At 38.6% G+C, this 24,680-nt stretch overlaps 1 protein-coding gene across 2 annotated transcripts; it reads left to right on the top strand.

Moving 5' to 3' along the window:
- Nucleotides 1-24,680, top strand: RIOK3 (RIO kinase 3). 2 transcript variants are annotated; one of them, XM_032421305.1, is made up of 14 exons: nt 57-291; nt 912-1,029; nt 7,531-7,646; nt 8,486-8,631; nt 8,720-8,827; nt 9,038-9,147; nt 10,718-10,861; nt 11,422-11,549; nt 17,196-17,393; nt 18,611-18,770; nt 20,478-20,558; nt 20,649-20,738; nt 21,717-21,824; nt 23,073-24,680. In XM_032421305.1, the coding sequence occupies exons 3-14, from the start codon at nt 7,582-7,584 to the stop codon at nt 23,178-23,180; spliced, it is 1,446 nt and encodes a 481-aa protein (XP_032277196.1). In that variant the 5' UTR covers nt 57-291; nt 912-1,029; nt 7,531-7,581; the 3' UTR covers nt 23,181-24,680. The 2 variants fall into 2 exon arrangements, with proteins under 2 accessions (XP_032277194.1, XP_032277196.1); XM_032421303.1 differs by lacking the exon at nt 912-1,029 and having other exon boundaries at nt 1-291.

Below are 24,680 nucleotides of genomic sequence, written 5' to 3'. Positions count from 1 at the left end.
GGCAAAACCCGGAGGCCCCGGCGGGCGGCCTATCAGAAGCGACGGTCCCAGCGGAGCGGGCGGAAGAGAAGAGATGTAGTTCCGGACGCGGCCGTGCCGCCATCTGTCACCTCAGCTCCGGCACCAGCAGCCTGTCGCCCCAGGACCGCCGCCTATTTTCTCGGCGGAGGCTGCTTCCCGGTCCTGCCACCTGTCTGCCTTGTTCTCGTCGCTGGCTTCTTTTCCAACATGGATCTGGTCGGAGTGGCAGCGCCTGAGCCGGGGTCCGCAGCACCCTGGGGACCCAGCAAGGTGAGTGGCGGTCGGAGCTGACGCACCTGCCTTGGTCACCCGGGAGGCCCGGAGAAGGTGGCAGGCACCGAGGCGGCTCCGCAGGCGACTCGGGAAGTTCTGAGCGGGACTCTGGCGACCTCGGGAGGTGGGGACGGGTGGCGGGGCTGCCGGGGTGGGATGGGAGAGGTGGGGAGGGCGGCCGCGGCTGCCAGCGGCCACTCTCGGCGGTTTGGGCTCTCTGGCTAGTTCTGCGCCTTGATTTCTGAACCTCCGTGGCAGATATTTGGGCAGGGCTGGCTTAGAGACTCTGACGTTTGAGGAATATCAAGCATGATCTTGTTTTTCACGGGCCAAGTGAGTCAGCCGAATAACATACAAAAAGCCCGACGGAAAGGTCATTTTGGCAGCTGTTTCCTTAACTTGACAAATGCGGTTATCCGACCGAGACCGTTTCTTGTTTTTGAAGGAGTAAAAGGTAAGTCCAGGCGCATCTCCCTCCCCCAGGCTAATACTCGGGTGTACATTACACACTGTAAAAAACGGTTATGAATTCTCATCTGCTTGGGCTTTAATGTTTAAGCTTTTTCCTGTAATGACCAACTGTTAGGTTTATTTCACATTTGGTTTCTGGTTTTCAGACTGCTCCTTTGCATGATACTTTCATCAGAAGGATGAAAAGACTCCTCTGCCGCTGTATTGAGGGTTTGCTTGAAAGCAAGAGTGCTTCAATTGGGATGTTGTGTTCCTCAAATTAAGGTTGGAAAGAATCCAACTTTTATAGCTTCCTAATTGTTTTTCACATGCTGTCAGGGAATATCTGTTCCGTTTAAAGGGTCCCTCATTTTATTAGATCTTTAGGCTAGGCCTAAAGAGAAAAGAGAAATAATTGGCTATTAAAAGGAATTTATGAAAGTTTAATTAAAGTTAATTTTATGAACGTTCTCATACAACTGTAGGGAGAATTTAAGATAATCCTTTGGCAAATGTGGTTACATCTACATGTTATTTTGTGTTACTTCATCTATTAAGCCTTGTTTACAAGGCCAATATCAGTAGACATAAAAAGACAAAATCAGTAGCCAGATACTAATAAATGTATGCTTTACATGTTAAATTCCTTCAGTTAAGCACCCAAAGGCTGATAAAAATGTCAAATGAGACAAACATTGGTCAGGATACCTAATGTCAGAACAAATTTCACTTACAAAGCTAATTCAGTAATAAAATATTTGTTATCAGTCATATTTTCATTTAAGTATGCATCATCAGAAATATAAAATTTCATTTTCATCATTCAACAAAAAAATAATACTGGGGTTTATTGATATTCTACTAGGAAGACAGCATTTTCACAGCCCGAACAGTTAGATGCTACAAGTATCTCTTAATCCTTTCCTCCTCTAACCTCTTGGAAGACCTGATTATCAAAGGCTTCGTGGATGAGGTGGAGATTTGAGGAAGGTCTTGAAAAATGTAAAGAATGTCAAAGACAAGCGATTCTCAAAACTTTTTGGTCAGGACTAATTTATACTCTAAAAAAATCATTGAGGACCCCAAATTGTTTATATTGGTTACATCTGTTGATATTTATCATATCAGAAATTAAAACTGAGATATTGAAAAATTTTTATTAAGTGATTTAAAAGTCATTATGTGTTAATATAAATAACATTTTTATATGTAACCCCCCATTTTCCAAAACAAAAAAAATTAGTGGTGTAGTATTGTTTTGTATTTTTGCAAATCTCTTTAATGTCTGATTTTTTTAAAAGATTTTATTTATTTTTTTTAGAGAGACTAGAGAGAGAGCGATAGTGAGCATGAGCTGGGGAGGGACAGGGAGGGAGGGAGAAGCAGGCTCAGGGCTCCATCCCAGGACCCCAGGATCATGACCTGAGCCAAAGGCAAACGCTTAACCGACTGAGCCACCCAGGTGCCCCTAATGTCTGATTTAATAGAAGACCTTTTTTAGTCTGTTGTGGGATGTTTTATTTGAAATATATGAAGAAAATCCATCCTCATAGATGCATGGATTATAGCCGATATAATCAAAGATGGCTAATAAAAGCATAGCAGATGTACTGAGAACAAACTGAACTAATCTCTAAAAATGCACATTTATATCCTAAACTTACTACCTTAGAAATTTTTGGAAAATGCGAGAATATTCAAGTACATATTTCACAAGCCATCAGAGTGCTGTTATCAGATCTGCTGTAGACTGGAAAACTCCACTGTGCAGTCTTGAGAGAATAAGACTGGAAAAGACAGAGAATGTCTTAGTACAAAATAATTTTGATCTCACAGACACCCTGAAAGGGTTTTGGGGACCCCTCCCCCAGGGTCATGGGGTGCCAGTTATAAAATGCCAAACTGCTATTATGGACAAAGAATTTTAGTGGATATTCCAAGAATGGAGGATTGGCAAACTGTAGGCAGAAGTGAGGAAATGTGTAGCTCTGTTGGAAAGAGAACTGTAAAAAATGAATTCATGGTACTCCTCAGAACTGTCAGGGTCATCAAAAACAAAGTCTGAGAAACTCACAGCCAAAAGGGGCCTAAAGTGGCATGATGACTAAATGTTATATGGTATGCTGGATAGATACGATCCAGAAGTAGGGAAAGGACATTACAGAAAAACTGAGGAAATCTGAATAAAGTATGGACTTTAGTTAATAATAATATACAAATATTGGTTCATTAATTAATGGCAAATGTACAATACCACCACAGGGGAAACTGAGTATGGGATATTTGGGAACTCTATCTTTGCAATTTTTCTATAATTCTAAAACTACTCTAACATTAAAAGTTAAAAAAAAAAAAAAAAAGATTAGTGTTGTATAGACCCAAGTGATGTTTACCAGAGACCCTTGTCTTGAGAAGTAAAATTACCCACTTAAATATTCTACCCAAATTATATCTTTTAGTTGCATGGGCAGAAAAGAGACCTTCCTGTGGGTTATGATTCTCTTGACTTGCTTCAAGTTGAGGACTGAATTTTTGTTATTATGTGCCTCCTTCATATTTACTGTTTTTTATTTACTTGATTCTTCCCCACAGTTGTCTGCAGGATGAGTAGCTAGGTGTGCATCTTTAGGAGATGTAAGGAAAGGGAGATAATTTCCCTCTAATCTGCAGCCACCCTGGTGTTGAAGAACGTGGTAGTAGTAAAGAACTCCAAGGACCAGAGTTCAGTGGTGGGTTTTCCAGAGGAGAGGAAAACAGGTCAGGTCTCAGAGGTCTCAAGCAAACAGGAATGAAACAATCAGGGAGCTGGTTATGGGCTTGATAGATGTCATTTAAAGCAGGATAACTAACTGGGAATGATTGTGTGGGGTTTCCCATCAGATCTTGATGCTGTGGGGAGTTTATGCTGATGAAGGGAATAGTGGGAAGTGACATTAGATAGTGAAGGCAGAGCAAGATTATGGAGGGCTTTTTTTCTCTATCTCCTTAAATTTATTATTATTTTTAACATTTAATAAAGTTTCTCTATTCACAAAGAGTGTTTTTGATTTATTGAGGAGTTACAAGATGATGACAGATGATTCCTCTATATATATCCTCTGGTGCCCATTCATAGGAGGAGCTCCCAATAAATTTTCTGAGGCCCCCTTGAAATGGTGAACCCCTCGTGCCCATGGCGGATTGCTCCCTGTCTGGCAGCTGTCTCTCATACAGCCTAAAAATTTTTATGGAGGGTTTTTGACTGCTGGTTTGAGGAATTTGTATTTGACTTAAGAGTGTGGAAGTTGGCAGCCTTTGTTACCTTATTTACCTTTACCCATGCAAGTTGTCCCGGTGTGAGTCTGCCCAGCTGAGCTGGTCAGCAGAGGTAAAAGGAGGGGAAGTACAGCTCTAGAGTACAAGGCTCCAAGAAGCAAGATCAGTAGGAGCGGGTGATTCGGATATCGTGGTGCTCTCTGGTGGTCTCTATGTGTTTCCCTTTCTGGTTCAGTCTATCTTGGATTTAGGTCAGTCTCTCCCTCAAAATAATAGTCCCTGCTTGTCAATTTTGCCTCTTCTGAGAAATTGTCAGCTAATACTTTATTTAACATCTTAGTAAAATTAATTGACTGCTGGCAAACAACTAGAAGCACCAGAAGTGGCTGGCCAAAGGGGCCAACTTCAAGATGGAGAAGGGGATGTTGGAATAGTAGGGGTGTAGAAAGGCATGAGATCTCTGCAGCTTGGGGACAGCCTGGCAGTTCCGTGAAATATTTCCAGTGTTTCTTTTTGGCACATGTTATTCGGTGAATACTTGAGTGCCTCTTTACATCTGAAGCTCTATGCTGGGCTCTGAGAATGAGAAGACCCTGACCTTCAAGGGGCTTATGTTGTATTGTGGCTGATACATTAACTCTAATACAATCACTGGTCCTGCACTTAAATGTATTTGCACAGTGGTATGGGAGCACAAAGGCAAGGATCTGATTTCATCTGATGAAATTGAGAGAGCCTTATGGAGTTGGTGATGCTTACTTAATTGGAGGAAATAGAGGAGGAAGAAAATCCACTGAGAGAAGAGCATGTGTGAAGGCATGGGGGGGTGAAAGTATGCCACTATTAGCATATAATTTTTGTTATTAGAGCATAGGGTACGTAAGGGCTGAGACTGGAAAGATAAAGTAGGTCAAATTGTGGGGCGCCTGGGTGGCTCAGTCGTTGAGCATCTGCCTTCGGCTCAGGTCATGATCCCAGGGTCCTGGGATCGAGCCCCGCATCGGGCTCCCTGCTCAGCGGGAAGCCTGCTTCTCCCTCTCCCACTCCCCCTGCTTGTGTTCCCTCTCTCGCTGTGTCTCTCTCTGTCAAATAAATAAATAAAATCTTAAAAAAAAAAAAAAAAAAAAAGTAGGTCAAATTGTGAAAGGCATTCATTGTTGAGGAATTTGGATTTCATAGTGCAGGCGGTATAGAGGTTTGCTTCTCACATTCCAGGACAAGGTGATTAGGGATGCAGTATAGCAAAATGCTGAGGGCAGCCCCTTAAGTTCTAGTGTCTTGGTTCAAATCTACAGTGTTATCTTGAGTTAAAAAACCTTTCCGTGTTTCAGTTTCTAAGTCTATAAAGTGGGGATGATATGGTAACTACGCAGTGGTTGTGGGTCTCAAATAATTATGCAAATTATGTATATTAGGCAAGTGATTCAAATATAGTGAATATTCTAGTGTTGTCTGTTATTCTATTGTCATTGCAAAATGTGGTTGACAGATCTGAGTTAGAGAATACAGCCATTTGCCTTTTGGAGCCTGGACTTTGAAACTGATCAGACCAGACATTTCTAGGCGAGGGGGCAGCATTATGTATTCTACCTAGAGGATTCAGAGGGAAGTCAGCAGGAGTCATTGGCCAAGAGATAGCTATATTCTCCAGATTACAGAGAACTTCAAGATTCTAGACCTCAAAAGCCTCACCAGGAGAGTACTCGATTGCACTTGAAGATCTGAGTGAATGAAAGTCACACCAGACCTTGAGAAAACCTTCCTTGTTTTCTCCACATCTGGGTTTATGTGAGGCTGGAATAATTGTGCAGTAGGCTAGTATAGGTATGTGCTGGGTGCATCTCATTAATCTCAGGATGAGACTAGATAAAACTTGATTCTGATTCACTTAGGCATAAATACAGTTATCATTTATCACCCTTAAGAGCTTCATCCTAACAACCTGAACCAAGTAAATTGCTGAGCCTCAGTGCTATGGAACCTGAGCAAGGGTGGTAGGCCAGCTAGAGGACCTAAACTTGACTTAAAAGTTTTTGGCTAAAACAGATATCATTATATGCTATATTCTAAATTCTAAATTAGACACTCAGCAGTAGTTAAGGAATGAGTTTGAACTTTATCCTAAAGGCAGTGGAAAACCTTAAAACAATCAAGAGCTGTAAGTAAGGAAACCGAACTAATCAAATCTGCATTTTAGAAAAGCTGTTGTGCTATGGTGTGAAAAATGGAAACAAGCAGGACTGGAAACAGAAAGATTAGTTAGGACTCTCTTATTAGAGTAGCCTGGTGATGGGAGGGTGATACCTTGGAGTAGAATCTCAGAAGGGAGATAGAGAAAGCTGGGTCAGTTCAAGAGAGATTTAGACATATTATTCAATATTAGTGGTCTTAATCACTAGACTATCAAATGTAATCATTTGCTGCTGCTAAGTAAAGCTTGCCCCCTCAAAAATTAGGAATTGTGAAATAAACTTAACGGTTTGTATTTCAAAAGGGCTGAGATAGTGATGTCATTGAGGAAGGCTAACTGGCTGATCGTCCAAGAAGAATCTCACAGAATATTGCTTTGTTGTAGTGGCATTGTTTCAAGACTGTTTCTCAGCTTCTAAAGTTCAGAAATGTAGTTTTTATTGTCATTGTTATTTTTGTTTTAACATATCCCAGGTGTCTTGAAAGGGGCTGACATACACTTTACACATGTAGAAGATTTACCCCTTAAATTAGAATGAGGTCTAACTTCTAAGTGGGTTTTGAATTGTGCTAGTTGGTGTAGTCTGTCCTAAAAGAGAATCTACAGGGGCATTTGCTGGCTCAGTTGGTAGAGCATGCAACTCTTGGTCTCAGGGTTGTGAGTTCCAGTGCCATCTTGGGTATAGAGATTACTTAAAATATTTGAAAAAAAAAAAGAGAGGGAGACAGACAGTCTACATGGGAAGCCAGATTAAAAGCAGATTATTTTGTGAGCATGGAATCAGAACAGGGTAGTTGCATGAACTCACCAGGTAGTGGGGTGATGCTGTATGTGGGGTGATGCTATATATGCAGGAGCCTGATGTTCTTCCTCAACTAAAAGGACACACCTACCAAACAGGTTAGAAAGTGCTTTTGACAGATCTAGTTTACATTTATCTTTGATTAGATTTGAGCTGGGAGATATTTTTACTTTTTTAGAGATTTATTTATTTGAGAGAGAGAGCACGAGAGCACCCCTGTGAACTGGGGCGGGGGGAGGTGGGCAGAGGGAAAGGGAGAGAAATCTCAAGCAGACTGCCCTGCTCAGCGTAGAGCCTGATGTGGGGCTCAATCCCACGACCCTAAGATCACAATTCGAGCCAAAATCCAGTCACATGCTTAACTGACTGAGCTACCCAGGCGCCCTATTATTTTTACTTTTTAGATGATTTCTCTAAGTAGGTAATTATTTATTTTGGGTTGATTTTTTTTAATTCTCAAAAGATAATCCTATTTTCAAGTTTGGAAGGTACTTTAATTTCATGATTATGAATTAACCCCTCCCTTTTCTTTAAATAGTGTCCATGGGCTACCACTCAAAATACAATATCTTGTTCCTTGGCTGACGTAATGAGTGAACAGCTGGCTAAAGAATTGCAGTTAGAAGAAGAAGCTGCCGCTTTTCCTGAAGTTGCGTAAGTAAAATTCATAAAGAATCTATATTGTCTAGCAGCCTTTTATTAAAGTTTTAGGATTTGATTAGTGGTCATCCTGGCCAATGATTAAGAAACACATTTTGGGGGCGCCTGGGTGGCTCAGTCGTTAAGCGTCTGCCTTCGGCTCAGGTCATGATCTCAGGATCCTGGGATCGAGCCCCACATCGGGCTCCCTGCTCGGCAGGAAACCTGCTTCTCCCTCTTCCACTCCCCCTGCTTGTGTTCCCTCTTTCGCTGTGCCTCTCTCTGTCAAATAAATAAATAAAATCTTAAAAAAAAAAAAAAGATTAAAAAAAAAAAGAAACACATTTTGAAAAGCAATGTGGTAGAAAGAGTACCATACTGGGAGTTCACCGATATTTGAGTTTTGATCCTGATTCTGTGATTAGTTGTCAATACTATCTTGGGCAAACCACTCTGTTTCTCTGAGTTTTAGTTGTTACAGCAGTTGAGCCACATGATCTCCAAATTAGCAAATAGTGAAGTAGGATACAGTTTTGATCAAATGCTTTTATTTTATCTTTTCATCCATGTTCTTTCTCCAGAACACAGAACAAATGAGGTTTGAGTCTCGGTTTAGATTTTATTGTAGCCCCTTTAGCTTTCTCTTGCAGCTCTCTTAATCCTAGTTGGTGCTCTCACAAGTGCCTAACATTGGTCAGAGGGCAGCTGGACAGAAGGTAAATGATGTGATCAAGTTTTTCCCATTGCTTCTTCAGTACAATTTGTAACAGTGAAAAGGCACTCTTCTATCATGATAGGTAGCATCTGTTTATGCAAGCACATTATTTTAGTTTATGTTGCCTTATTTTGAATAGTGTCACTGAAGGACCATTTATTACTGGAGAAAACATTGACACTTCCAGCGACCTAATGCTGGCTCAGATGCTACAGATGGAATTTGACAGAGAATATGATGCACAGCTTAGGCGTGAAGAAAAAAAATTCAATGGAGATAGCAAAGGTACTGTGACCTTATTATAACACCTCCATTGGGTGGCAGAAAATGCTTGTAACGTGCTCCTAAGTAAATCCTATTTTTGCCTTTTAAGTTTCCATTTCCTTTGAAAATTATCGAAAATTGCATCCTTATGAAGACAGTGATAGCTCTGAGGATGAGGTTGACTGGCAAGACACTCGTGATGATCCCTACATACCAGGTATCAATACTTTTATTTTCTGGGGTTTGGGGTAGGACAGGGACAGAGGAAGACTTAAGTTTTCCAATGGATCCTTGTATTTTATATTTATCTTTGAATCTCATTTGGTAAGTTATTGTTAGATTCAAGTATCTTTTCAGACAATATTGAATGCAACAATTTAGTCTTTGCTACTTTTACATAAACTTGGCTTGTCTTAATCGCCTTTAGCAAAACCAGTTCCTACTCCCAAAAAGGGTTTTATTGGAAAAGGAAAAGACATCACCACCAAACATGATGAAGTAGTATGTGGGAGAAAGAATACAGCCAGAATGGAAAATGTAAGTTACAGGAAGTATTATCACTGAATCAAGAGTTTTATTGGTATGTTAAAAACATGGGATTCTAAATACAATATGTTTTCAACTGTACTTCTATAAAAATTTTTTTAAATTAATCAACTAATTAAAAAAATACAGTATCTTAAATTTCTAAAAATATACTTCATAAGGACGGATCTAAAGATGTTGTAGATGATAATATAGCAATACCATGAAAACTGAGCCACTAATGAGAATGTACCTCAGAATAAAATTCTATAACAATATTAAGAAAACTGGTTTGATTTGCATGGATTCTAAAATTAAGAAATAGTTCTTATGAAAGTAGAATATTTATTTTTCAGCATATTATTTTTCAATAGCACCCCTACCCAAGAAACAGAGACCAGTGATGATTGGGGGTTAGGGATGGGAGAGAGAAATACCCTTTTATATTTGTTGAATTTTTTAATCTTATGCCTCAACTACCCCTGCAAAATCAGAAATAAAATGTAATTTAAAAAAATTTAAAAAAGAAAAATTAGCATTCTTCCTCCTTTATGAATCTTGTGGTTAATAGAAAACATTTAGACTTTAGAACACAAATACTTAAGTAAACTTATTTATTTATAATTTTTTAATGCTTTATTTATTTATTTTAGATTTTATTTATTTGTCAGAGAGAGAGAGCACAAGCAGGGGGATCAGAAGGCAGAGGGAGAAGCAGGCTCCCAACTGAACAAGGAGCCTGATGCAGGACTCAATCCCAGGACTCTGGGATCATGACCTGAGCTGAAGACAGTCTCTTAACCGACTGAGCCACCCAGGCGTCCCAATGCTTTATTTTTTAAAGTAATCTCTGCACCCAGTGTGGGGCTCGAACTGATGACCCCGCAATCAAGAGTCATGTGCTCCACTGACTGAGCCAGCCGGGCGCCCCGTAAACTTATTATTAAATTCTAGAAATAGTCCAGATCTGACTCTAGAACAACCCTCTCCAGTAGAGCTTTGTGTGATAATAGAAATGTCCTATATCCGTATTAACTAATAGTAACCGTATTTGGCAATTGAGCACTTGAAATTTGAATGATGCAACCAAGGAGCTGAATTTTTAATTTAATTTTAATTTATTTAACTTTAAATACCTACATGTGGCTAGTGGCTACCATGTTGGGCAGTAATCTCTAGAACATAATTGTCATGGTGTGGGCATAGCTTGCTATATTAACCCACTCCTCGAAAATAATTAGTTATAAGTTTGTATTTCTTTGGTAAGATTTGGGGTAGCCTTAAAAATATAGTGTGTCCTTTGTCTAATGTAAAAGCAAGGTGCAGAGCATATGCTGAAATACCTTAGTTTTTAGATGTGATTCAGTATTGTCTGTGCTTTCCGTAAATAGCCTTCCTCTTCTTTCTGTTGGGTTTTTAGTGAGTTATTTTTTTCTCTGTAATACCTATGGGTTCTGCTTTTGTAGCCTAATCATCGACTGAGTAAGAAACCTGTTCCAAGTAAAGACTGATCTTGTTTTTTTGTTATTACCATCCCCATTTTAAAGTACTCAGATGTTAATTGTTTTCTTTTTTTTGGCAGTTTGCACCTGAGTTTCAGGTAGGAGATGGAATTGGAATGGATTTAAAACTATCAAACCATGTTTTCAATGCTTTAAAACAACATGCCTACTCAGAAGAACGTCGAAGTGCCCGCCTCCATGAGAAAAAGGAGCATTCTACTGCAGTTAGTATTCTTACATTTTTTTCTTTGATGGAAAGTTCATATTAGAAAACTTCATATTTGGGGAAGAAACAAAACTAAACTTCATGTCAAAACTGACATTTTAGTGGTCATAATTAATTAGAATATGAATGTTTTGAGATTTTAAAAAATCGTTTCTTGTCACACTGTGACATTTATAATTTAATTTCTAATGTCTTACGTTAGTGAAGATAGTATCTAATATCTTGAGAATAAAGTAATTTTTAAAACTTTAGAAAAAAACGAATAGTAACTACACTAGCAGAGCTATTTAAACTTTGAAGATAAGATTTTGACTAAGCGAGAGTCTGATTTTTAATAGTTCTTTTAGCTATTCACTTTCATAGGCATTGGAGTTATGGAAATGAAATGTATTTTGACAGCACTCTTTTTTAAGAGACTGTTATATATACATCTAGGTAAATTAAGTCATAAAGGTAAAAAGAAGCATATATTTTGAATATACTAGATACTAGAAATGGCTCAAAAAATGTTTTGTTATTAATCAGTCATTTTCATTTATAGTGCTTTATCTTTTTCAGGAAAAAGCAGTTGATCCTAAGACACGTTTACTTATGTATAAAATGATCAACTCTGGAATGCTGGAGACAATCACTGGCTGTATTAGTACAGGAAAGGAATCTGTTGTCTTTCATGCATATGGCGGGAGGTAAATGAGCAAAATGCAGTACCGTTGTGTCAATAAAATCTTAACCCCTTCTCCCTATATAAATGGATTTATGCAAAATCAGTGCTACCTGGCAAGCAGAGTAATTTAAAAAGTGTTTAAAAAGTGTCTAGAAAGTCTAGACAATATAAGGACATACAAAGAAAAATAATCATCCTAATCCCGCCATCTAGAGATAACCATTAATCAATTTATGTAGACTCCTTCAGTCTTTTTTTCTATGTATATATTATTTTCTACATTATTGTAATACTGTATCATACAGGCTGCTGTAAGTGACAGAGCAAAATTTACAGTTGGGTTTGTCTCAAAACCCATGGTCTTTAAACTATGGGGTCCTTTAGCACCAGGTTGAGGGGGATATGCTTAGATCAGTTACTGATTCTTGCCCTTATAACTCTGATTCTTTAAGAAATACCAACTAAATAATGCTTGCATCATAAGGAAACATCTTGGAAAGATCTTACGCTATTTAGATCTTACCTGCTTCACTTTTGTTAAAAGGGCTTGGATGAGTAAAGAATGGCATGAGGAAGGGAGACATTTTTTAAAGTGGAGCCTGTTTAGAGAACGTGCTTAAGCCAGGAATGTGAAATCATCTGGTCACTTACTATTGAGGTCAACCAGCAAGGCTTACTACCTCAGAGATTCCTTTGCCTCAGTAATGTTTACAGACAAAAATGTTAAAATAGATTCCAGAATTATTCTAGCTCTTTTTAGGTTCAGAAGGTATTTACTGTGTACTTAGGGGATTCAAACAATTATTAGTTAAGTCCTTGCCTTTGGTTTTCTTTTTCTTTTCTTTTTTTTTTTTTTTGCCTTTGGTTTTCTCAACTATTTAACTAGTCTCCCTTTCTTTTCTTTCTTTCTTTCCTTTTTTTTTTTTTTTAAAGATTTTATTTATTTGACAGACACAGTGAGAGAGGGAACACAAGCAGGGGGAGTGGGAGAGGGAGAAGCAGGCCTCCTGCGGAGCAGGGAACCCAATGCGGGGCTCAATCCCAGGACCCTGGGATCATGCCGAAGGCAGACACTTAATGACTGAGCCACCCAGGCACCCCATTAGTCTCCCTTTCTGTATGAGACATACGTGTGTAATCATATATCGAATTATACTGTTAAGTTTCAAAATGAAAAGGATAAAAATGAATGTTAGGATAAAATAGCTCAACATTTTTCAAGCTATGTGATCTGGAGCAATTTACTAAACCTTTTTTAAAAACTGACCCTTATTACCTCATAGGATTTTGTGGTGATAAATGAGATCATATTTGATAATGACTGGTATAAGGAAATCTTAATAAATATTTATTTTTTCCTTACTTTAAGCTTTGTTGCCCTCTTCCTAAATTTCCTTTAAGGGTTCCCTAAGACCAGGCAGATATAACTCAGTGGCACAAATTAACATGAGAGATTACTCATGGTAGAAATTAAAACTATAGAAAGGATTGAAATGGAAAGTAGCCATCATCTTATCAGCTCTCATCTCACAGATCTTTTCTTCAAAGATAACCACTGTTAACAGTTTTTAGTTTAGTCTCGCAGGAATTTTTATGCACATACCCCTAAATTTGTTTATACAAAAGAGATTATACTCTCTTTTCAGGATCTTAGTTTTTCAGTTAATAGATCTTTCCAAGCTTATAGCATCCCATTTTTATAGTAGCACATTCCATTATGTTAATGGGCTTATGGCATAGCCAGGAGGAGAACATTATAGCAATAACTGTTATGGTTGATAAAAGATAATTACATAGTAGAGTACACAGATAGGAATATCCTTGTACATCTATAGGAATATCCTTGTACATCTACTTTGGTGTGCTTTTGCGAATATATCCTTAAACTGAATTCTAGCTTTGAAATTACTGGGCACAGACTGTATGCACTCTTTTTCCTTTTTGTTGAATAGTGGAAGGCCTCAATGAATGGAGAGTACCAGCTGGCTTTTGTAGCAAGCAGCATGTCTTGCCTTCTTTTATTTATTAAAAATTAAAAAAAATTCTTACATGTCACACCAAAGGTCAGAAATCTTTAATTTGTGTTTATCTTTTAATTTTAATAGTAGGGCAAATGCAATTTCCCTAGGAGCTAGTCAGATCTACAGTTGGTTGTACGTTCTGTAAGTGTTAGTAGATACTGACAGATTGCCCTGTGAGAAGGTTAACTAATTTATGCAACAGTATGAACCTGTTTCCCTCATCCTCATTAATGCTTATTAGTATTATCAAACTTAATATTTTTGTCAGTGTAAAAGATGAAAAGTACCATTTTGATATTTTGGTGTGTATTTATTTGTGATTAAGGTTGTACATTTTTTCCAAGTGCTTTATTGGCCATTTGTATTCCTTTGTCTTGTCAACTGCTTTGTTTATCCTTTGTCTGTTTCCCATTATGCTTAATGATACTTTGATATAATGAATGATCTCTCTTTCTTTCTGGTGGAATTGGTATTGTAATCTGTAGTTGGGCATTTGTAATTTAGCAAAACTAGAGAGCATTAGGTTTTCTACAAGCTTTCTAAAAGTAAATGCTTTTAAAAGTTTGCTAGTTTTCTATGCTATGTAGCAAATTACCACAGACTTAGCAGCTTAAAATAACACTCACTTATTATTTCATAGTTTCTGTTGATCGGAAGTTGTAGCGGGCATGGTTTAGCTTGGCTCTCGGCTCATGGTCACACGGCTGTCATCTGGGTGTCGGCTTGGTTGCGTTCCTTATGGAGCTTGGGGTCCTCTTCCCTGTGGTTCAGTTCACTGCCACTGTAGGACTGTCTCTACTTTCTTGTTGGCTGTTGGGGGGGCGCTGCTCTCAACTTCCAGAGGGCCCTGCAGGTGCTGGTCATGCTGCCCTTTCACACAACAGGTCACTTCTTCAAAGCTGGCAGGAGAATCTCTCCCTCCAGTCTGCTAAGACTGAGTCTTAGACATTGGAGCGTAGTCCTGGGAATGACTATACCATCACCTTTGCCGTACAGTGTCAGCTAATCGAGAGTGTCTGCTCCCCCTGCACTCGAGGGGAGGGAACTGTACAGAGTGTGTACACCAGGGATGGGATCTTAGGGGCCATCTTGGGACTCTGCCCACCATAAAGCTGTCTGGTTTCTATCACTTTCAGGTTGGCCAAGTAATCAACCATTATTGGAATAGTAACTTGTGCTTTATCCCTGAGCTCATAGAATGTACTTCCTCCCCACCCCAACCCCCTTCCAAGACAGTAATAAATAAGCAAAAAACATCAGATATGTGTTATGGTAGTTAAAATGTGGTGATGTCATGGCAACTGGTTCACTACTTTTTATTAGTAGGTCAGGAAAACTTCTCTGAGAAAGTGACATTTAAACTAAGATTTGAATGACACAGTACAGGGTACTGTGTAAAGATCAGGTGGAAGAACATTCTCGACTAGAGAACAGCTAGTGTTAATGCTTTAAGACAGGCACAAACTTGGTATCCCTGAGAACCTATGAGAAAGCCAGTACACTGGGAGCACAGTTGTGAAGGGGGGAGAGGAGCTGGAGAAGTAAGCAGAGCTTAGACCAGGTAGGACTCTGTTAGCCTAGCCAGGGTAAGGAGCCTGCTCTAACTGTAGTGGGAACCAAAGCTGTGATTTGATTTTTGTTTTGAAAGATTACAAAGACGGCTGTGTGAAAAATGAATTATAGGAGGGGTAAGAGAAGCAGCAGTAAGGTCAGTTAAAAAGTTATTGTAGTAGTTTAAATAAGAGAGAACGGTGGCTTGGACTAAAGAGGTGTAGTGAAAATGAAGAATAGAAGAGACCATAGAGATGCGCTTTGAAGGTAAGAATCAACAGTGTGTGCTGTTGGATTGGATGGGTGTAAGAGGATACATTCTTGGCTAGAGCAGCTGGGTGGTGCCATTTACTGAGATGAGAGTGTGAAGAAAGGCAGGTTTAGGGTGCAATTAATAAGAATTTTGTTTTGGACATGTTAAGTTTGAGATGCCTGCTGGACATCCAAGTGATGTCAAGTAGGGATCAGGTAAATGGGCCTGAAGTTCTGGAGAATTGAGACTGAGGGTAGAAATGTAGGTGTTATCTGTATATAGATGATTTTTTTTTTTTAAGATTTTATTTATTTGAGAGAGAGAGCACAGAGAGAGCACGAGTCGGGGGTGAGGGGAGCAGCAGAGGGAGAGGGAGAAGCAGTCTCCCCACTTGAGCAGGGAGCCCAATGCAGGGCTCGATCCCAGAACCCTGGGATCATGACCTGAGCCGAAGGCAGACACTTAACCGACTGAGCCACCCAGGCGCCCCGGTATATAGATATTTAAAGCCGTGGGACTATGGGACACCTGGGGGGCTCAATTGGTTGAGTGTCTGCCTTCAGCTCAGGTCATGATCCCTGAGTCCTGGGATCAAGCCCCACTTTGGGCTCCTTGCTCAGCAGGGAGCCTGCTTCTCCCTCTCCCCACCTTCTCGTGCTCTTTCTTGCTATCTCTCTCTCTCAAATAAATTCTTTTAAAAAAGTAAATAAATAAAGCCTTGGAGCTAAATGAAATTTCCCAGGTAGAGAAGACAGAAAGAGAATAGGTTGGATTACTCTAACCTGAGATGAACTGGCAGAAAAGGAATTAGCTGGGAAAATATGGTACAGAAGGAAGGGGTCGGGAGTTTGAGTCCTATTCTATCTTCTGGAAATAGAGTTCCTTTCTTTTCCAGACTAACATCCCTTCACATATTTAAAGGTAAATACTTGTTCACACTGCCACCACCATATTTCAGGCCTTTCAGTGGCTCACTATTGAGGGAACATTACATTAGCATCCTAAGTAGGCTCCACACCTCTGGACTCTTCTGCCCCCTTCTATCCTGATATTATCGTTGACTTGATCTTCGTGAAGTCTGTCAAGCCCTTGATGATTCCTACCACCTTTAGGAATACATCCAGGCTTCTCTTTACACATCTGCCTCCATCCTGTCCCGCAGCTCTGATTTCTTTCATTTCCCCTTTCTAGCCAAGCCTCAACTATAGTGTTTCTTATTCCTCAGATGTGTCCTGTAGTTTCCAACTCTACTTTTGTTAATACTGAGCCTGTACTTGTTCATAGCCTACTCGTGGTTCTGGTTCAGTTGCCACCTATATCATGAAGCCTTGTCCGGCCTTCCCAATCCAAAGGGACCTGTCCTATTCATGTACTTCTATTCTCTCCTGCCCCTCCTTGCATATCCATAGGGCAAGGACCCCTTTACTCACCTTTTTATCTGTTAGAAGTGAAAGAGACATTTTAAAAAGCTATTCTATTTTGTTGCTTTTACTGAATTTTGCCCATAAACCATCCCAGGTAAATTGTAGCCTGTATGTCTTCATTGTTCCTCAAGTTTGATTTGATAGTCATTAAGTGAAGATTATATTATGGATTGTTGAAAACTGGTTGACAATTTATTTGAAAGTGTTTTATTTAAAAAGCCAAATCCTAAAAAATAAATAAATAAAAAACCAAGTCCTAAGGTTTTATTAAGACCCAAAACTTAAAAGCTTAAAAAAAACCACCAAAGCTTGACATTCTTAGAGAAGATAGATCTACTTTTGTATCATAGAATTTTTATTTTGAAATTGTTTTACTTATGAGCTGGCAACTTACACTGAATTTTTTTCCTTCCACTTAGCATGGAGGATGAAAAGGAAGATAGTAAAGTTATACCTACAGAATGTGCCATCAAGGTATTTAAAACAACCCTTAATGAGTTTAAGAATCGTGACAAATATATTAAAGATGATTTCAGGTTTAAAGATCGCTTCAGTAAACTAAATCCACGTAAGATCATCCGCATGTGGGCAGAAAAAGAAATGCACAATCTCACAAGGTAAAGAAAACCATTGTGCTAGAAGTTATCTAGGGTAATTACTTTTTTGTATTAGGCCTACTAGCCAGGCAAAAAAATCCATGCTTTCTTTTAAATTCATTTGTGGAAATTATGGAAGGCCTCAAAATTCTAGTGTTTAATGAGGCTTTCTGTAAGAAAATATTTCCTGGGTATAACCTGAATTCATACTTTTGGGATGAGTAAGTCATTTTCTTTTTTCTTTCCCCAGTAAAGTTTGAGGGAAGCAAAGTCATTTTCTGCCTAAGACATTTTGTATATGTCTACATGCTGTCATTGTTCAGCTTTCAATTAGGTTTATTATAAATAATGATTTTTTTTGTTTCAGAAAATGTTTATTACATCTAATGTTGTTAATTTGGTGGAGGCAGTCTGACCAGTCAAATTGTATTTTGCTTTATTAGACTTGGTTTTCAGTTCTCTAAGCAGAATTTATCAAGGAATTTATCAACCAAGTAATATAGTAATAATCTTTCTCAATAAACCTTCCATATCTTAATCTATTAAATGCTTAATTTTTATTTGTTCTGAAGATGTTTGCTTTCAAATGTAATTATCCATATTTATTAGTTGCAAAATTCTTCTAAATAGTAAGACTTGTAAGTAGAATAATTTTCTAAAAGGTCTTGCTGCCCTTCAATCTCTTTTCTATACCTTTGAGATCTCATCCCTGCCTTTCTTAAAATTCTCCAACAGTTTCTGTAGTCTTTAGTGTAAAGTTCAAAGGCCTTCTCTGGTGTGGAGCCCACCTGTCTCTGTAACCTCAACCCACATTGCCCTTCTTCCGACTCAAGATCCAGCTATGTTGATTGACACACATTCCCCAAATGGACACTGTTGAATGCCTCTGTGCATTTCCACAAGCTGCTTCCAGCCCTAGACCAGGATTCCCCACACTGTCTTAATTTGGCTAATTCCTGTTCACCCACTTCTTATACTAAGGCTTCCTTGATGCTGCGTGCTCCCGTAGCTCCTGCCCACACCGTGTGCCACACGACACCATCCTTGTCTCCTCATCTATCTGTGCCTGCCAGCAGCCCATGGCTCTGTAAGGGCAGAGGCTGGATTTTACCGTCTCTGCCTCCCCCAGCCCCTGGGCAGAACATAGTGCCAGCTCATTGCAGGCCCTTGTTAGATATTTGTTGAATAAGTGAAATATTCTCTCCTTTTTACATTCTTAATTATTTCTTTCTGTGTAGAATGCAGAGAGCTGGAATTCCTTGTCCAACAGTTGTACTACTCAAGAAACACATTTTAGTTATGTCTTTTATTGGCCATGATCAAGTTCCAGCCCCTAAATTAAAAGAAGTAAAGCTCAGTAGTGAAGAAATGAAAGAAGCCTACTACCAAACTGTTCATGTAAGTTGTGCTTTTTATTTTTTTATTTTTAAATATTTTATTTATTTGACAGAGAGAGATACAGCGAGAGAGGGAACACAAGCAGGGGGAGTGGGAGAGGGAGAAGCAGGCTTCCCACCAAGCAGGGAGCCCGATGCAGGGCTTGATCCCAGGACCCTGAGACCATGACCTGAGCCGAAGGCAGACGCTTAACTGACTGAGCCACCCAGGTGCCCCTAAGTTGTGCTTTTTAAAGAGTTCACACACCAACTTTTAAAAAATATTTTGTCTAAACCTTAAAAAATTTCCTAAAATAATACTATTTTATGTTCATGTAACAAGGACAAACTGAAGTTTGTGACGGAATATTAACATTGAAGAATTGTCTTTAAATCAATGTGCTGCTGTCTTGAGTCACTGAAGAAAAATCAGAGCTAAGGAGCTCATGAAGCCTCATTGGTTAGCATTAGTGACATGGAAGCATAAAGCTCTTATTCACAAAACAATCTATTAAATAAAAGTTGACATTTCTACATTTGGCAGACAGATGTCATGCCTCATTAGTTTGTATGCCTTCTTGAATGTCCTAGCTCTTAACAGCTAAGAAAATGCCTGTCGTTGGGAAGTTGGCAGGGAGCAGATGTAGTCTCGTTATAAGAGTGATGATAAAAGGGGAAGATGGGAGGGAGTGGTCTCTCGTATGTGCACAGGTCTTAGAGCACGTCAGGAATCTTGAAGCCATTTATGCTTTGGGACAGCAGCTGAATTCCATCTGAGATCCTTCCAGCTTAAGAAAATGTTACTAAAACTGTCATTCTTCTCTAGTTTTGTTTTTGTTTTGTTCTGTTTGTTAAGTAAACTGTACCCCCAACACGGGGCTTGAACTCATGACCCCAAGATCAAGGGTCACACGTTCTACCAAGCAAGCTGGCCAGGCGCTCTGCCTCTGTAGTTGTTTTGATTGAATAGCAGAGAAGCCTCTGTGCTTTTTACGTGGTCTCTGCATAAAGCGTTCACGTCCTGCAGCAGCTTATGTGAATATGAAAGTGTTAGCCAAATAATTTTTTAAGACAGAGCTAGGGAGATAATCCAACTTTCTCTGCTTCCAAAAAACATTGAGAGGAAAATCAAGTTCATTTTTCTGGTTTCATTGGGTGGTGGGGTAACTGGGAAAGAGATGAAGTAGTGATAGGCTTTTCCTACTTGATTCTGTTAAGGCTGAGAAATAAAACATTAATGCTGAGTTTTGCCATAAGAAATCAATAATGAATATATAATGCCACTTAATTTGTAAGACTACCTCTTCCCCACTATGTCTGGCAGGAAGTACTTTTTACCTTATATAAAAAGGTGAAAAAAATCTTTCACCCACTTTTATTGAAGGGAAGTGGCTTTTAGATCTTCTGGTTAGTGATCATAATATGGCTGCTTTCTTACTCTGTGGGGAACCAGGTCTGCCATTTGGTCTCCTAACCTCATTGCTGTCACATAGACAAGGAAATAAAGTGTCATACTCATTCCCTTCATTGTCTCAGTGTTCCCCTGCCCTACCTAAAAACAAAAAGACAAAAAAAGCTCAGTGTTCGACTGTACAAAGTAAAGAGGAAATAAGTTCTTTAACCTAGTTTTGCTTTTTCTGGAAAGTATTGGTTGGCATAGACATTTTAGTTGCATAGGTAAATTAGAATTGTTGCTCATGTCCTAAATGTCTGCCTTGCCTCCTCACAGTTGATGCAGCAGTTATATAATGAATGTACACTTGTCCATGCTGACCTCAGTGAGTATAACATGCTGTGGCATGCCGGGAAGGTGAGGAGCACACTTTTTGTTAATGTTCACACAAAATGACTTGATGTAAATTACTGAATGTGTACTGAACGTATGCTCTGCCTTAAATAGGTCTGGTTGATTGACGTCAGTCAGTCTGTAGAGCCAACCCATCCGCATGGCCTAGAGTTCTTGTTCCGTGACTGCAGGAATGTCTCCCAGGTGGGCATGTAAGCTCATACATCTGTTTTATAGGATATAACAGATTCAGATATTTTTCTCATCCCTAAGGAAAATAAGATGATCATATTCTTAGAAATTGAAGGAAGGGTTAGGTTATCAACTGCTTTTGAGATAAAGATACAGAGATCAATTTGTCAGGTTTCATTTTCAACAATAACTTGATTGCATGCCTCACATTTGGGCTATTGAATTTAATTTGCAAGGGAGTGAGTTTTTATTTTGACTGCAGATATTTAAGCAGTCAGGTAGACATTTAACATGCACAGTGCTTCGAGTGAAGCTGGTATTAGCAAGCCTCCGTGCTTACTGCCATTGTTATTACCATTAAAAGGAGAATAGTCTTCTTAGTGGTACTGTGTCTGATCACTGATTTCTGTGAGGTGGAGTAAACAGATTAGGGAAGGTAAAACTCAATAGTCACAGAGTTGGGTCACATTTATTTGCTATTTCTAAAGGAAATTAATTGTTAGCAATAGATTCAGGTAAGAATGGTCTTTCTAAATGATCAAACAACTTCGTATTGGAAATAATTTCTGAACCTACTTAAAGATTGTAATTCACGGGATTTAGTGCATATTTTGTCTACACATTCAAAGCAGTGCCACCCAATTTTATATATACCACTCATTTATAGCTATAGAAGGTGCATTGTGACAAATCCAGAAGGCAGCACGGATGTGTTCAAGAGGACAAATAGCAAGTAGAACCTGAGCAGCATAGTTAAATTTGAAACGAGAAAATCTGTGGTTTAAAAATTATGGAAGGAATTCACTGGTGTCTTATAAGATATGGTGTATCTCATAAGATACAGTATATCTTATATACTATTATACATATACATATATATAATATATACTATATTATAAGATATAGGGTATCTTATATACTATTCTCTGTTTTTTGTTTTCAAGAGACCCTTGCTATAATATCTTCTACTGACTTATATTTCTTTACTAGTTTTTCCAGAAAGGAGGAGTAAAAGAAGCCCTTGGTGAACGAGAACTCTTTAATGCTGTTTCAGGCTTAAACATTTCAGCAGATAATGAGGCTGATTTCTTAGCTGAGGTAATTCTGTGTGCCTGTTTTTCACCCTGCTAATAGAGAGCTGGATGGAGTAGATAGCGGAAACCCAGAGCTCATTTTCTTCGTCTTCTTTTAAGGTTTTGTTTTATTTATTTATTTATTTATTTATGTATGTATGGATGGATGGATGGATTTAATTTTTTTTAGAGAGAGAGAAAGTGCAAGTGGTGGGGTGAGGCAGAGGGAGAGGGAGAGAGAGAATCTCTAGCAGACTCCACACCCAGCGCAGAGCCTGATGCGGGGCTCGATCCCATGACTCTGAGATCATGACCTGAGCTAAAACCCAGAGTTGGATGCTTAACCAGCTGAGCCACCCGGGCACCCCTCATTTTATCCTTTTATCCCCTCAAAAGCAAAAGTAGAGATTTTTCTTTCCTTGAGATGTTTTTGGTCCTTTCCAGACTTAAAACCTAGGATAGACTTACAGCAAAACACTTCTTCAAGGAATTCACAGTTCGGCTAAGATGGACAAATAACACCACTACCAGTGTACTCCTGTTGCCTCTATTTATGAATGAGGGTGGGCTGGTGCACACTCTGGGTGATACAGAGAGCAGTCACACGTGGTCCCTGCCTTTAACTGACTAGAGAAAGTTGGCCGTGGTCATCCTTAGAAATGCCTAGTCATTACAATATGGATCTGCAGAACCATAAAAAAAAAAAAAAATCTTCCAACAGAAAAGTTCTCTTAAAATTGAACAAAAACCAAAAAGTGAAATAGCAGCTAATTATTCCAACAGTATACCAAAGCAGAGAATGTATAGAGTCTGTTCCAGAACTCCTCAGTGTGATTTGAATTTGGCCAGGCTGTGGTGGAACCTAAGGGCAGAGGAGAAGTCACAGGAAGATGGTAAATCTGACCTCTAGCACAGTACAGTTGCTCAGTAAGTAGGTGTTACTATGGTTGTTGAACCAACATTAGAATCTCCTTTTTCTTGTTTCCTGAAAGCTTTATGGAGTACACAGTAAGACATGTGATCCTAGTTGCTAGATTGATAAAGACACTAAATGTTGACTTTGATAATACAGTCAAGTAAAAAACAGACACGTGTGCGTCACCCTGTAATGCAGGTCTGTGAGACACTGTAATGTGTGTCACACACTGTAATTCAAGGCCAGTGTCCTTAGGAATGACCTAGTTTTAAGAGAGTAAAAATGCTGGTTCAATCTAAAGTGTGGTTTTTGTGAAGTAAGATTTTGACAAATGGATTCAATGTATTAATTTTGTAGATAGAAGCTTTGGAGAAAATGAATGAAGATCATGTTCAGAAGAATGGAAGGAAAGCTGCTTCATTTTTGAAAGATGATGGAGGTCCGCCAGTCCTATATGATGAATAGCACCAACACCCACTGCTTTCGTTGTTAACACGGTGGTGATTGTCAGCTGCCAATGGCCAATGAAGTTATGGGTGGCTTGAAATACCAAAACATAAGGAGTGTAAGATGGTGCTTCTGTGCTTTCCCCTTGTAACCCATGTGCCAGGTGTGCGGGATTGTAGCTCAGCATTGGGAGAATAAAATGTCACTACCTCTCGTCTTATGAACAGGATAATGTAATTCTTTAACAGCTATAGGTTATCTAGCTGAAATCAACCTGATTTTACAGGATTCGTGGTATAAAACGTTTTGATGAGAATTTTTAAAACTTAGGTAACATTTCCAAACATGGGAGGAAAGGACAGGTGTGTTTACAAGGAAGGCTTTTATTACAATATACTTGCTTTTTTTCACCTCCCTGTTTTGTGTTACATCTTTCCTCAAATATTTTATTGGCCTAAAATTAGCCCTTTTTAGTTTTTTTTCAGATTGTGACCATGATTCTAAAGGAAAATCTAGCTTCTCTTTAGTAGGTGACATAAATGGAAATTTGGTTTTAAAATAACTGATAGAAATAGAAGGTTATTGGTACGTCATGAATATGAACTGAATTTTTCTTTTCCATACTCATATCCAAGACAGGGCATCACAGATCTCTGAAAGAGAAAAATGCATAAGAACTTCTTAACTATTCAAAGTCTTTAAATTTAACTTTCAGTTTTTCTGCATTCAGGTGAAGTGGTTAGGATAGAACTCATGGTGCAGCTGCTTTGCATTTATAATGAAAATGTAAATTATCTGAAGGGTGGAATATAATAATTAACCATGTTTGACATATTTTAATGAAGTCGGTGAAACAAAGTTCAGTTTACATTTCATTCAAACTATATACATAATTGATTTTGAGAGAAATAGAGCAAGCTAATTAGAAATATTAAATAATCACATGATGAAAAGTATATATAAAACAACTTGGTACCAAATTAACCAAGTAATTTGAACTACTGGCCTCCTTCCATAATTTTTAGTACTGGCTGGATGTCAGTTCTTAAATAAAGCAAGTACTATAGTGGAAAAGTACATTGGCTTTATTAGGGTTGAAGTTCATTAACAACAATGTAATCATTCCTCCTTACTGGAAAGTAACAATCTAAACATCATTTACACTTGAAAGCTTCTTTAACATTATTTTAAAATGCCAAATACATTCTTTCTAGAAAAATATTTATTTTTGTTTCTGTTATAACAATAGCTTTTAACTGCATTTCAGAGAAATGTGATTTTGGATAGATACTCGTTACATTTCTGAAATGTTTACTACTCTGAAACAAGGATTTAGATGACTGGTGATTATTGGCTTTACAGAAATTTCAGAGAACTAATTTTAAAAACCATGAGCCATTTAAAAATTGTTTTGTTTTCTGACATACTCTGACAAAGAGCAGCAAACCATTGCTGTGTGGCATTTTTGGAGTGTGCTGTGAACATGCTTTTTAAAATATTAAATATGAAGAGAGCATT

This window comes from Phoca vitulina, unplaced genomic scaffold (assembly GCF_004348235.1).
Source record: "Phoca vitulina isolate PV1807 unplaced genomic scaffold, GSC_HSeal_1.0 scaffold24, whole genome shotgun sequence".
Taxonomy (NCBI): Eukaryota; Metazoa; Chordata; class Mammalia; order Carnivora; family Phocidae; genus Phoca; species Phoca vitulina.
The sequence above is the reverse complement of the archived record's forward strand: the minus strand, read 5'-3'. Positions and strand labels throughout refer to the sequence as shown.